At 40.3% G+C, this 14,189-nt stretch overlaps 1 protein-coding gene across 2 annotated transcripts in view; it reads left to right on the top strand.

Annotated features, from left to right (window-relative positions):
• Positions 1-14,189, top strand: part of LOC140740804 (calcium-transporting ATPase type 2C member 2-like) — a 74,301-nt gene that overhangs the window by 32,442 nt on the left and 27,670 nt on the right. For both annotated transcript variants that reach the window (XM_073070325.1, XM_073070326.1), the window contains exons 8-13: positions 1,826-1,975; positions 3,517-3,585; positions 4,688-4,763; positions 7,508-7,574; positions 9,191-9,315; positions 9,682-9,779. In XM_073070325.1, coding sequence (XP_072926426.1) covers positions 1,826-1,975; positions 3,517-3,585; positions 4,688-4,763; positions 7,508-7,574; positions 9,191-9,315; positions 9,682-9,779 — 585 coding nt within the window. The remainder of the gene's footprint in view (positions 1-1,825; positions 1,976-3,516; positions 3,586-4,687; positions 4,764-7,507; positions 7,575-9,190; positions 9,316-9,681; positions 9,780-14,189) is intronic.

Below are 14,189 nucleotides of genomic sequence, written 5' to 3' on the forward strand. Positions count from 1 at the left end.
ATTCCGTCAGCCCCAGGGACTTATCCGTCCTAATGTATTTTAACAACTCCAACAACTCCTCTCCTTTAATATCAACATGCTCCAGAACATCAACCTCACTCATATTGTCCTCACCGTCATCAAGTTCCCTCTCAGTGGTGAATACCGAAGTGTATTCATTGAGGACCTCGCTCACTTCCACAGCCTCCAGGCACATCTTCCCACTTTTATCTCTAATCGGTCCTACCTTCACTCCTGTCATCCTTTTGTTCTTCACATAATTGAAGAATGCCTTGGGGTTTTCCTTTACCCTACTCGCCAAGGCCTTCTCATGCCCCCTTCTTGCTCTTCTCAGCCCCTTCTTAAGCTCCTTTCTTGCTATCCTATATTCCTCAATAGACCCATCTGATCTTTGCTTCCTAAACCTCATGTATGCTGCCTTCTTGCACCTAACTAGATTTTCCACTTCACTTGTCACCCATGGTTCCTTCACCCTACCATTCTTTATCTTCCTCACCGGGACAAATTTATCCTTAACATCCTGCAAGATATCCTTAAACATCGACCACATGTCCATAGTACATTTCCCTGAAAAAACATCATCCCAGTTCACACCTGCAAGTTCTAGCCTTATAGCCTCATAATTTGCCCTTCCCCAATTAAAAATTTTCCTGTCCTCTCTGATTCTATCTTTTTCCATGATAATGCTAAAGGTAAGGGAGCGGTGATCACTGTGCCCCAGATGCCCACCCACTGACAGATCTGTGACCTGACCCGATTTGTTACCTAATACTATATCTAGTATGGCATTCCCCCTAGTCGGCCTGTCAACATAATGTGACAGGTATCCATCCTGAACACACCTAACAAACTCTGCCCCATCTAAACCCTTGGAACTAATCAAGTGCCAATCAATATTAGGGAAGTTAAAGTCACCCATGATAACAACCCTGTTATTTTTGCACCTTTGCAAAATCTGCCTCCCAATCTGCTCCTCGGTATCTCTGCTGCTACCAGGGGGCCTATAGAATACCCCCAGTCGAGTAACTGCTCCCTTCCTGTTCCTGACTTCCACCCATACTGACTCAAAAGAGGATCCTGTTACATTACCCACCCTTTCTGCAGCTGTAATAGTACCCCTGACCAGTAATGCCACGCCCCCTCTCTATCCCTTTTAAAGCACTGAAATCAAGGAATATTGAGAATCCATTCCTGCCCTGGTGCCAGCCAAGTCTCCGTAATGGCCACTACATCATAATTCCATGTATGTATCCAAGCTCTCAGTTCATCACCTTTGTTCCTGATGCTTCTTGCATTGAAGTACACACACTTTAGCCCTTCTACCTTACTACCTTTATACCTTTTATTCTGCTGCTCTTTCCTCAAAGCCTCTCTATATGTTAGACCTGTCTTTACTCCATGCACTTCTTTCACTGCTCTATCGTTCCAGGTCCTATCCCCCTTGCAAATTAGTTTAATTGCTTAGTTTAACAGCCATCGGCTGATTGCTATGGACAGCAAAATCTTGACGCGTGGAAGTAAATATATTAAAAAGAGACTTTACATATACCGGTACTTGATTCATGACATAAATTCACTTGAGATGATCAGATATGTAAAAAGTGCATCACTTGTTTTGTTTATCTTAAATGGGTTTACAGCAAATTTGCTCAGGTATAAGATGCAATTCAGTTTTACATTTGCTCATTCATTATGGTTTCAATATCCACTCAATGTTCTAGAATTTTGCTATTGACTAATAGCAATCACCTGTCAGTTTTTATAAGTAATGTATTTTGTTTCCAACTGTATGTTACAACTAATTGGTTTATTGTTTTTAAATTAGGCTATTGATTTACTGATTGATGAGTCAAGTTACACAGGCGAGTCGGAAGCTAATAATAAAAGTATCACAGCCTTGCCCGAACCTGGTGATTCAACTTCTCTTCAAAATATTGCATTCATGGGAACCCTAGTACAATATGGGAAAGGAAAGGTACCTTCTTTATTAAATTGCTCTTTTATAGTGCTGGTAAATGGATCTATACAAGCAACATTACCTTAAATCATGCAATATTAGGCTAATAAACTCTTCTTTCATCTGTTCCTGTTAATTCCTATTTTTATTTTGAAGCACACTCACTTATACTCAAACTCTTTGTTGCATTCTGACTAACTTCTAGAAATGCGCATATGCCAAGCTGTTAATGCAGAATATGCATTTAATGTACCTTAGGCTGCATGTAAGAATGGGCCATAAGAGTAAGTCATAACATTGTTTGTGTTAAATTCCAAGAAGCCTTTGAACCACAAGAATATTGGATGATAGAATTTAGTATTTTGCTCCTCCTAATAAAGATCTCCCATGATAAGCCTGGTATAAAGTGCATGAACCAAATGCCAAACATACAGATGGATTAAGTTTGTTCTTTTGTATTGGTTTCAATGACATTCATGATATTTTAGGATCCATGTATTTTATTCCATATTTCCAGCACATTAATTTACTTATTTCAGGTAATCATTGTGTATTCTTGCTTCCTACAGGCCACCACTCACAATTTTCCAATTTTGTCATTTAATTATTCTGCCTTTATTACTGACGTTGCTTTTTACTCTGAATTTGGCACTACCATCATCACCAGCCACTTTCTATGTATCTCCAATTCTAGTTCTGATGAAGGGTCTGCCATCTGAAGCATTAACTTTGCTTCTATTTCCATGGATGCTGCCTGATTTGCTGAGTATTTAGAACATTTTCTGATCATATTTATCATTGAAAGTTCTGTAGATAGATAAATGAATAACTTAGAGACTTTAGTTACATAAACTGTATTTTTCAATCAGAACATAAATTTCAATCATCTGTTTTTATCTCTTTGGCTTTCTTTTATCCATATCTTTACAGCTGCTTTCATCTTCGTAATGGTTTATTGATTTGTTTTAAGTCAAGAGAATGCAGATGTTGGAATCTGGGATAGCAAATAATCAGCTTGAGGATATTTCCCAGGTCGATCAGCATCTGTGGGGGGAGAGGGAACAAAATTGTTGATGTTTTGAGTCAATTCTGCATCTGAACTGGGAGTGGAATTGGGAGCTGGCCAGTACAAAAAGGAGAAAGTGAGTGGTGAGATTGGAGTCCGAGGTGGCGAGTGGATAACAGAGGAGTTAAAGATTACAAGCAGGGTGTGCCAGGTAGGACATGGGTTGGAAGACTGCAGCAGGTGGATGGTAGATGGAGGCAGACAAAGGGAGAGAATGAGTGAGACATGCATGATTGGCATATTACTCATTACTTTATGCCAAGTTTACCATGGGAGATCTTTACTATGTTCCTAACCAGTGAAGGTGTGTATTTATAAGATATACATATATACACATACTTTTAAGCATCTTTTTCAGGTACCAGATTTGAAAGCAAAGAAGAAAAAAATTATGTTAGAATCAATGTTATGGTTGATCTATATCAATGAATTCTGTGGTAAATCAATACTGTGTGGCTCTATATAGATTTATTTTTACTTGCGTTGTATCCAGGGAATTGTGATTGCAACTGGTGAAAACTCTGAGTTTGGAGAAGTTTTTAAAATGATGCAAACTGAGGAGGTATGTGTTTACTAGCTTATTATTCAACACCTCTGCTTTTTATTTATTTTTGTTTATATTTGTCCAGTGTATGTTGATCCTAATGGCCAGTGCTATCATGTTTGCTGTTTGCTGGGGCAGCAGGCTGAGGGTAGCAGACACCAACAGAATCAACAAACTCATTCGTAAGGCCAGTGATGTTGTGGGGGTGGAACTGGACTCTGTGACGGTGGTGTCTGAAAAGAGAATGCTGTCCAAGTTGTATGCCATCTTGGACAACAACTCCCATCCACTCCATAATGTACTGGTTAATCACAGGAGTACATTCAGCCAGAGACTCATTCCACCGAGATGCAACACTGTGCGTCATAGGAAGTCATTCCTGCCTGTGGCCATCAAACTTTACAACTCCTCCCTCAGAGTGTCAGACACCCTGAGCCAATAGGCTGGTCCTGGACTTACTTCCACTTGGCATAAAGTACTTATTATTTAATTATTTATGGTTTTATAGTGCTATATTTCTAATCTATTCTTGGTTGGTACAACTGTAACAAAACCCAATGTCCCTTGGGATCAATAAAGTATGTCTGTCTGTCTGTTTACCCCTCACCCTGGAGCACATTGCCCAAAGCTTGCTGCCCTCTGCCTCTGGATAGTGCTCCTTATTCTAGTGTGACCCTGGGCACAATATTCAGCTGGGGACAAAATGTGGCAGTGGGCAGTCATGGAACTTCCACAATGCAGACAGTCCCCTGCACTCAGAGTGGCTTTGACAGTCTGTGTGGCCTTTCTCAGAGATGATGCTGATTGTTATTGAGCATCCCGAGTGTGATTTCACCAACAGCTTGTATGGTTGTGATATGATGTCCCAACACTTCTGCCCAAAACCCTGGCTACTGAAGGCACACATGCCAAACACCACCTCCAGCACCCCCTCTAACAATGTCGCCACTTCCAGAGAGACAACTTGTACCTGCAAGTCACACTTTTCTACAGCAGTCTCCAGGGACCTGCCATTATACTGTCAGGGAATAAAGTCATGTGAAGAATTTGTAATAACAAACAGTGGAAGTGTATATACTTTTAATCTGTGAATTATTTTTTTTTTCCTCCTCTTGTCCAGGCTCCAAAAACCCCTTTACAAAGAAGCATGAATAAGCTAGGCAAGCAATTATCACTGTTTTCATTTACAATAATCGGTAAGTTGAATGAAGTAAATTTAAAGCCTTAATTTTACTTCTGTCTCATAGATAACATTTCTGAGATCTTTCTAAAAGGAGTAGCAGCTTCTCAGAGTGAAACACTAATAGCATTATTCAGTCATACAGATTTCTAGTATCTTAATATCTCAACCTTAACTCAGGGCAAGTAAAGAGAAGAGTTCAACCACGAATGTTGATTTCACATCTGAGCAGACGTTGACGTTGACTTAGACTGTAAGACCATAAGATGTAAGGGCAGAATGGGCCCTTTTAGCCCATGGAGTCTGCTCCACCATTCCGTCATGGCCGATTTATTACCCCTCTCAAATCTTTTCTCTTGCCTTCTTGTAATCTTTGATGCTCTTACTAATTAGAACTATCAACCTCTTGCCTTAAATATATCCAATGACTTGGCCTCCACAGCCACCTGAGGCGATGAATTACACTAATTCACCAACCCCGGCTAAAGAAATTCTTCCTCATCTCTATTCGAAAGGGACATCCTTCTATTCTGAGGGTGTGCCCACTGGTGGTAGATTCCCTCACTACAGGAATCATCCTCTCCTTGTTCAGTCTGTCACAGCCTTTCTGTCTGGGGTTTCAATAAGATCCCCCTCATTCTTCTAAACTCCAGTGATTACAGGCCCAGATCAATCAAGTGAAAGTTCTAAGCCCACTTAAATCACACTTTTACAATATAAATAGAACAGTGGAGCATAGGAATAGGCTCTTCATCCAACACTGTGCCAACCATGATGCCAAATTAAACTTGTGTCACCTGTTTGCACATAATTTGTACCCCTCCATTTCCCTTCAAGTTCATATGCCTGTCGAAATGCCTCATAAATGTCACTAGTGGATCTGCTTTCATCTCCCCCACCACCCCCCCCCCCCCCCCGCCACCAATATGTTCCAAGCACCTACCAGTCTTTCTTTTTAAACCAATGTTTGGCCCACACACCTCCTTTATATTTTCCTCTCTTTCCTAATGCTGTACCCTTTAGCATTTAACGTTACACTCTGAGGAAAAAGAGTCTGACTGTATACTTTCTCATGGATATAAACTTTGATCAAATCACCCCTTGGCCTCTGATACTCCAAAGAAAGCAATCTGAATCTGTCCAACATTCCCTTGATGCTCATGCTCTCTAATCCAGGCAACATCCTGGTGAACCTCTTCTGTAGCCTCACAAAATCGTTCACATTCCTCTTCAGAATTATACACCAAATGTGGCCCAACCAAAGTTTAATATGACTTGATTTGTACACTCAGTGCTCTAATTGATGAAGGCAAGCATGCTGAATGCCTTTTCTATCATCTTATTTATTTTATTTTCACTTTCAGGGAGCTATGGACATGTACCTCCAAGATCCCTCTGTATATCTGTTCTTATGCTACTCCCTGTATAATTTATTCTAACATTTCAGCTCTCAAATTAAAACTCCTCGGGTTGCAGACCCCTCTCCCTATAATCATCTTGAAACTGATATGTTACAAAATATGTTATAATCGAGACAATGGTTGCATGTGAACGTGCTTTCCCCCATGACACTGTTGATGTGCTTAGCCACAAGTCAACATACTTAAATTCCGGCATTGCTCTCCCTCAAGCCCGAGGTTAGTGCACACACCTTAGAAGATTTGGAATTTCACAGCCCACTCTCTACCAATGTACCTAAACAACAGAATTTCTCTTTTTGTTCCATCTTATTGCATTGACTACATGCCAACATTTTAATCTGCTGCACAAGACAATCTCCCATTTCATGCTTTAATTTCTTCCTTGTATGTTGCTGTGCTTCAGGCAACCATTAGCACTTTGGGGTGTGGCTGTTCATTGGGTAAATAAGTTCATACAAAATTTAAAATGATTGTCTTTAGCCAACCTGTAGTGACTTTCATTGTCCTAAGAGACCTTAAGATATTACAATGCATATTTCAACAAGTTATGAATATCTTTCAATCACTGTTTTTGGGTGGATTTGCAAGGTATATTGTGCTACAGTAATTAACTTGTGCTTATCATTGTAATGTCTGCAATAAGGTTGGTAATACATAATTTTAATATAGAATGGAACTTTATTTCATTGCTCAAGGCAAGAAGACTATGGTGTTACTCTAGTCCATGCCAAAACAGTTATTTACAATGCAAACAATAAGGCGTCATTTTAAATATATAAATATTTAATTAATACCACTCCATGACACTCAAAGGCCATTGGCAAGCCAGGGTGTAGCATTATTCAGCTGCACAACAGCCCTTGAGAAGAAGCTGTTTTTCAGTCTTACTGTCTTGGCTAATATGTTGCTGTGTCTCCTACCAGAGTGCAGGAGATTGAGCAGATAGTGCTCGGGATGGAATGGGTCTTTAATGATGTTACGAGTGCACCGTAGGGATCGAGAGTTGTATCTTTACATCTTTTGGAGGTCTCTTTACAAAAATTAGAGCATACAGTCGGACAAGGATATAGAGGCAATCAAGATAAAATTAAGCACTTTTGAAACTTCATTGCCAAGAAGTTATCCACAGCTATTAATGCTAACTGTGCTAAAACATGGTATCAGCATGTACTCCACTTCCATTGAATTCAGTGAGATAAATGATCATGGTGTTGCTTGCATTCCATTGCTGTAACTTCTCTTTCATTGATTTTACAGTAATAGGTGGAGCAATCACTGTAAAATAGAAAGTCTTAAGTAATCACACTTTTAAATATGGCTATCAAATTGTCTCCTTCAGGTTTAATGATGCTGATTGGTTGGTTACAAGGAAAGCATCTCCTTAGTATGTTCACTATAGGAGTTAGGTAAGAACATAAACATGTTGCTTATTAGCATAATGGACCATAAAACCTATGGCTGTTATTCTGCATTGTATGATCCAAAATTTGGCCTGCACCAGGAAAGGCTCATTAAATTGGTGATCTACAGAGGACCAAAGTATATCTTAAGCCTGGACTGCTTGCATTACTCTATGCAAAATGGCTGCTTTGTGTGTATTATTTTCAGTTTTGTATATCTGTGGGCAAAAAGAACTTTTATCCATTCACTCCCCAATGAACTGTGGTAGATCTTGGGTCGTGGTGGCAGTAGGGTGATGTGAAGAAAGGCCCAGTTTATGGGAGGGCTGAAGGTTTAGGAGGCAAGATGAAGTGAAAACCTGGCCAAAGGGGGAGGGTGGGGTGCAATAGAGGCTGTGTAGCATTTTTTGACTTCAATCAGAGACCCATATTGTTGCACAGGATCTGGAGTGCTTCAGGGTCTAGTTCCAGGAGGGTGTTTTGGTAGAGGTGTGCAAAACGATATGAGGCATAGATGAAGTGGATAGCCAGTGGAATTTTCACAGTTTGTAATGATTAATGTGAGAGAGCATAATTATAAGGTGATTGGAGAAAAGTGTAGGGAGCATGCCAGAGGCAGCAGTTCTTTACAGAATTCAACATGGAGGCTTTGTATCTCTGCTACAAGCCCCTAACAGTGCGTTCCACAGTGAGTGCATGTAACACACTATCAAAGGTGGTGGCAGAGACGGATACATTAGGGACACTTAAGAAACTCTTAGGAAGGTACTTGGATGAAATGAAAATGGAGGGCTAGATAGGTGAAAAGGGTTAGATTGATCTTAGAGTAAGTTAAAGTTCTGCACAATGTTGTGAACTGAAGGGCCTGTGCTGTGCTGTAATGTTCTATATCCCTACCAATATGCACCACCTTGCAATTCTCCACATTAAACTTAATCTACCCATGCTACCACCCAATTGCAATTGGACGCCACGATAGCGTAGTAGTTAGCGCAACACTATTACAGCTCAGGACATTCCAGAGTTTAATTCCAGTGCTATTCAGTAAGAAGTCTTTGTACTCCCTGTAGAATGCATGGGTTTTCCCCCAGTACTCTGGTTTCCTCCCACAATCTAAAAAGGTACCAGGTAGGTTAATTGGTCATTGTAAATTATCCCGCGATTAGGTTAGGATTGCTACAGATGTGTATTTCATTAAATATTTAATGAAATTCTATTTCATTAAATAATTTATTTAAAAATTATTCTTTTTCCACTTTACGATGCCAAGTACTACTGTATGTCATCCTCAATTTTGTGGCATGCAATCGCAGGTTGTTAAAAATGAATTTTTAAAAAAATATCAGTGGTCCTAATACTGATCCCTGCTGGCTACTGTTCACTTTCCTCGGGTCAGAAAGAGAACCACGTACCATTTGTCTGAAACTTAGCCATGTTATTAAGCCAATCATAAATCTCTTAAAATTGTCCAACATTTTCTGTGGCTACCATCTCTGATTGCGATCCAGTGTCCCCCACCCCCACCTACTTCCTCTATCCCCAAGTCCTGTTGTCACAGACGTTGCAGACATTCTGAGTTGGAATAGTATCAGCCTTGACATGGTTTCTTGTTTCTTTGGTAGCCTGGCAGTTGCAGCTATTCCAGAAGGCCTACCAATTGTTGTCACAGTAACATTAGCACTAGGTGTGATTAGAATGTCCAAAAAAAGAGTCATAATAAAGAAACTTCCCGTGGTAGAGACGCTGGGTAAGTCAACAACTTATCTTGTTAACTTTTAACTGATTAAATTTAATATTGTGATTTATCTTAGCAGTTGAAACATTTGAATTTTGTTATTTGCATCTAAAATAAAAAGACATGCAGAGACCTTACTGAATGCAGCAGTCAATTTGTTAAAATATATAGTATGTTTATCAAGATATGTATAATTCTGTACATTTGCATTCACTTTACCATGTACAAACTTCTCCATCTGTGAAAGAACTCTGAATTGCCAAGACACCAGAAATACCCTGTCTTAATAACTTAATTTCTGAATTAATCCTTGAGTATTGAGATAATTGAGTACTGATTCTAATACAGGTAATTATTAATCATGCTTTTAAATTATAGGTTGTTGTAATGTCATTTGCTCTGATAAGACTGGCACCCTTACAGCTAATCAGATGACTGCAACACGGTTAATTACGTCAGATGGCATACAAGCAGAGGTTGGTATTAAAGTACCTTGACATTAAACCATGAAGAAAGTTATAACCTTTATCAATAGAAGAAAACAGGTTGTGGAAAATGCTCCAATTCTTACTGACCTTGTACCTGATACATACTGTATGTTTGCTTAGTTTGAGGCAGCCAACAGAACTTCTAAATTTTGCTCTGAATGGCATGAAATGGCTTTAACTATTCATTGTGTACACAACTGTCCACAGATTCGTTACCACAGACATCCATTTTTCCAGTTAAAGTAATGTTTTCTGTGAGGAATAAAAACCATAGGTCATATAATCTTTTATTCCAGCTCTGGCATTCAATAAGATCTCAGGTGACCTTTTGCCCTGTTGCCACCTCGCCTTCACTAATCAATATCTCTTGATTTCTACACTGTCTAAAAGTCAATCAACCTCTCCTGAATATACTTGGTGATTTGAGCCTCCACAGAACTTTTATGTAGTGAATCTCAAAGGTTCACCATCCACTGGGGGAAGTAATTTCTTCTCATCATTGACCAGACTGGCTAACTAATTACTTTTAGAATGTGACCCTTGGTTCTAAAAATTCCAGCCAGGAGAAGTCATTCCCACATTTACCTTGTTAAGCACCGTAAGAATGTTGCATTTAAAAAGAAAAAAAAAGATGAGGCACTCGAGAGCGTCTGTGGAAGGAGAAACAGAGTTAATGTTGTTTCCCAGAAGAATGTTATAATGTGAGCCCATAGAGGAGGGATGTAGGGGTTTTTCTGCTTGCTCTCTCTGCAGAACCTACTCCCTCCTTGGCATTGGGGGAGGGCTGCAAAGAAAAGAGCCATCAGAGTAGCCACAGAGGTTGCTGAGCGAGCCTGAAGATGGCTATGGATCAAGAGGCATGACCTGTGACCCAGTGCTGCCTGGACACAAACCAGGACCTGATCAACTCTGGCTGGGTCACCTGGGCAAGGGTGTCTGATGTTGAAAGACCCAAAACCACCCATTGACACCCAGGATACCTCACTAATGATGAGTCCCTGCGCAGCCTAGGATGTATTTTAGCATCATGTTTCAATGAAATCATGTCTCATTCTTCTGAATAAGTAAGAAGACTGGGCATAAGCAATCTAATCTTAGACAATCATCCCAACTTAGCAACCGATCTGCTGAACTATCATTTTGCTCCCTCTATTGCAAATATAATATTCTTCAGGCAATGAGGCCAAACCTCCACACAATATTCAAGGGCTCCAAATAATAAGGTGGCATGATAGTGTAGTGATTAGCACAACGCTTTGCAGTTCAGGCAACCTGTGTTCAATTCCCACCACTGCCTGTAAGGACGTGTGTACGTTATCCCCATGAGCACATGGATTTCCCCTGGGTGGTCCAGTTTTCTCCCACAGTCCAAAGGCAACGAGTTAGTAGGTTAATTGGTCACTGTAAATTGTCCCATGATTAGGCTAACATTAAATCATGAGTTCCGGCTCAAAGGGTCGGAAGGGCCTTCTTCATGCTGTATCTCAATAAAATAAAAGCAATTGCATTCCTACTCTTCAATCTGTAGTGGGTGGTTTTCTTCAAACTGCTGGACATGAGAATTCTCACTAAATTACATAGATCTCCAAGTAGAGATTAAGCCACATGCCTTGTGTTAATACTCAGAATTTTGGATGTTGATTACAAGTACTGTCATTATTCTTTAGCATGCTTTTTTTTCCATTTACGCCACTGGTGTTTAGAGCAGCAAAGAAGGTCCTCCAACTTTGCCGGTGTTCAGGACTTCCCTCATCATGTCAGTAGCTTCCTCTCAGTTTTTACTACTGTCATTCATGCAAGACCCCAGTTGAAACTCAGGAATACCATTGCAGTCATATGTAGGAGGATTCTTCTTTGCTGTTTCCATAACAGTTTTGTTTTGACCAGTCAGGGTTGTTGACCCCGAGCTGAACCCCACAACGTGGAGGACCAGTAGACCAGATTGAGTCTGGTCTCTACCCTTTGACCTGTTTGGCAAGGGTGACCCTACCAAGAGCCAGATCATAAAGCCCTGACTCCAGCCAACATAGCTGTCTGGGTCATTGGGGCATGCAATCCTCCAAACTTGCCCCATATCGCAGAAAGTAAGTGTTGTCATTGGAGAGAGTCTAGAAGAGGTTCATGAGGATAATTCTGGAATGAAAGGGAACATGTGAGGAGCATCTGGCAGCTTTGGGCCTCACTGGAATTTAGAAGAATGTGGTGGGATCTCATTGAAACTGAATGTTGAAAGGACAAGATAGGGTGGATGTGGAGAGGATGTTTCCTATGGTGGGGGTATCCAGAAACAGAGGGCACAGCCTCAAAATTGAGGGGTGACCCTTTAGAATAGAGGTAAAGAGTAATTTTTTTTTTAGCCAGAGAGTAGTACATCTGTGGAATCTTTGCAACAGCCACAGACTGTAGTGGAGGCCAAGTCCATGCGTATATTTAAGGTGGAAGTTGATTGTTTCCTGACTGGTCAGGGCATCAAAGGATATGACGAGAAGGCCAGTGTATGGGGTTGAGTGGGATCTGGGATCAGTCATGATAGAATAGTGGAGTAGATTCAATGGGCTGAATGACCTAATTTGCTCCAAAGTCTTGTGATCTTATGGTCTTAAACCCAATAACAAGGCAGTGGTCCTCTGGAGGTCTTTAGCATTGTAAGTACTACAAACAACAGATGGATTGCAGGCATGAAAATGAAGCACAGGAGAATGAGGGGAGATCCTATAAGGGTATTAAAATTTATAAGGGGTGTGGATAAGCTGAATGCCTGCAGACTTTCCCCTCAGGTTGGGTGAGATTAGCACTGGGGGGTCATACGTTTGCAATGAAAGGTGAAATATTTAAGGGGGTTCTGATGGGGGATCGACTTCACTTAGAGTGTGGTACAATTGTAAAACGAGCTGCCAGCAGAAGTGATAGATGTAGATTCAATTGTGACACTTAAGAGAAATTTGGCCAGGTGCATAGTTGGGAGGGGATGGAGGCTGTGGTCCAACCAGGCTGACATGAAGTGTATGGGCAGAAGGGCCTGTTTCTGAGCTCTCTGTAGTTCTCTGTGACTCTGCAACTCTATGAAAATCACATTTAAAATGGTACCCTTAATTTAAGTCAAAATGTTAGCTGTTTGTTCAACTGGAATGGTAGGTAATTTGTCTAAGTACATGACATTATAGGCCCTTAGGCATGTGTCTTTAGAGAAGAATGCAGAGGAGCAATCTCCACAATAGCAGGCTATTACGAACAGCAAGTTTAATATTTTAATTTTAACTGCATATATAATATATGGGGATGACAAAAGTTACCGCTGGTTGTATCAAAAAATAAGCACCAAGTGCAAAGTGCCTCACTAAATATTAGATTAAAGATCTAATCTTTAAAGATTAGATTTGTCGCATGCACATTGAAACGAAGAGTGAAATGTGACCGTGTCAAATCAAATCAACAAGGATTGTGCGGTGCAGCCTAAAATTGTCAGCACGTTTCCAGTGCCAAGTATGTCTCTGGAATGTGGGAGAAAACCAAGAAGCCCACCTGGTCATGGAGAGAACAGACAAAATCCTTGCAGACAGCAGCGGGAATTGAAAGCTGATTTTACAGATGCCATAAAGTGTTGGGTTAACTGGGATGCTATCACGTCACCTCTTTTACCATGCCACTAGTATTTGTACACAACAACATAACAACGGGCTCAGAGTTAGCAGGAATAGTCAACTAAAAGTGAGAAAAAGGTGCTATTTTAAAACCATGAGAAATGCTATTTGGCTTCAATAATGCTTGTGTTAAAAGATTAGCAAACATTGACATGGTGATGGCTAATATTACTTTAATTTTGTTTACATCATATGTTGACATAAGCAGTTTCAATAATGACAAAAGTACACTCGGTGGCCACTTTATTATTCACTAATGCAAATATCCAATCAGCCAATTATGTGGTAGTAATTCAAAGCATAAAAGCATGCAGACATGGTCAAGAGGTTCAGTTTTTGTTCAATCCAAACATCAGAGGGAAGAAATGTGATCTGAGTGACATTGACTGTGGAATGATTGTTGGTGTTAGACAGGCAGATCTGAGTATCTTAGAGACTGCTGATCTCCTGGGATTTTCAAGCACGACAGTCTCCAGAGCAGGGGTTCCTATCCTTTATGCTATAGACCAATACCATTTAAGTAAGGGGTTGTTGGGAATCCTTGCTCTAGAGTTTACAGAAAATAGTGTGAAAAATAGAAATCATCTGGTGAGTGACAGTCTGTGGGTGAAAATACCTTGTTAATGAGAGAGGTCAGAGGAGAATAAACAAACAAGTCCAAATTGACTGGAAGACAACTGTAACTCAAATAACTACACATTACAACAGTGGCGTGCAGAACAGCATTTCTGAAAGTACAACATGTTGAACCTAGAAG

Source organism: Hemitrygon akajei, chromosome 17 (genome assembly GCF_048418815.1).
Source record: "Hemitrygon akajei chromosome 17, sHemAka1.3, whole genome shotgun sequence".
Lineage (NCBI taxonomy): Eukaryota > Metazoa > Chordata > Chondrichthyes > Myliobatiformes > Dasyatidae > Hemitrygon > Hemitrygon akajei.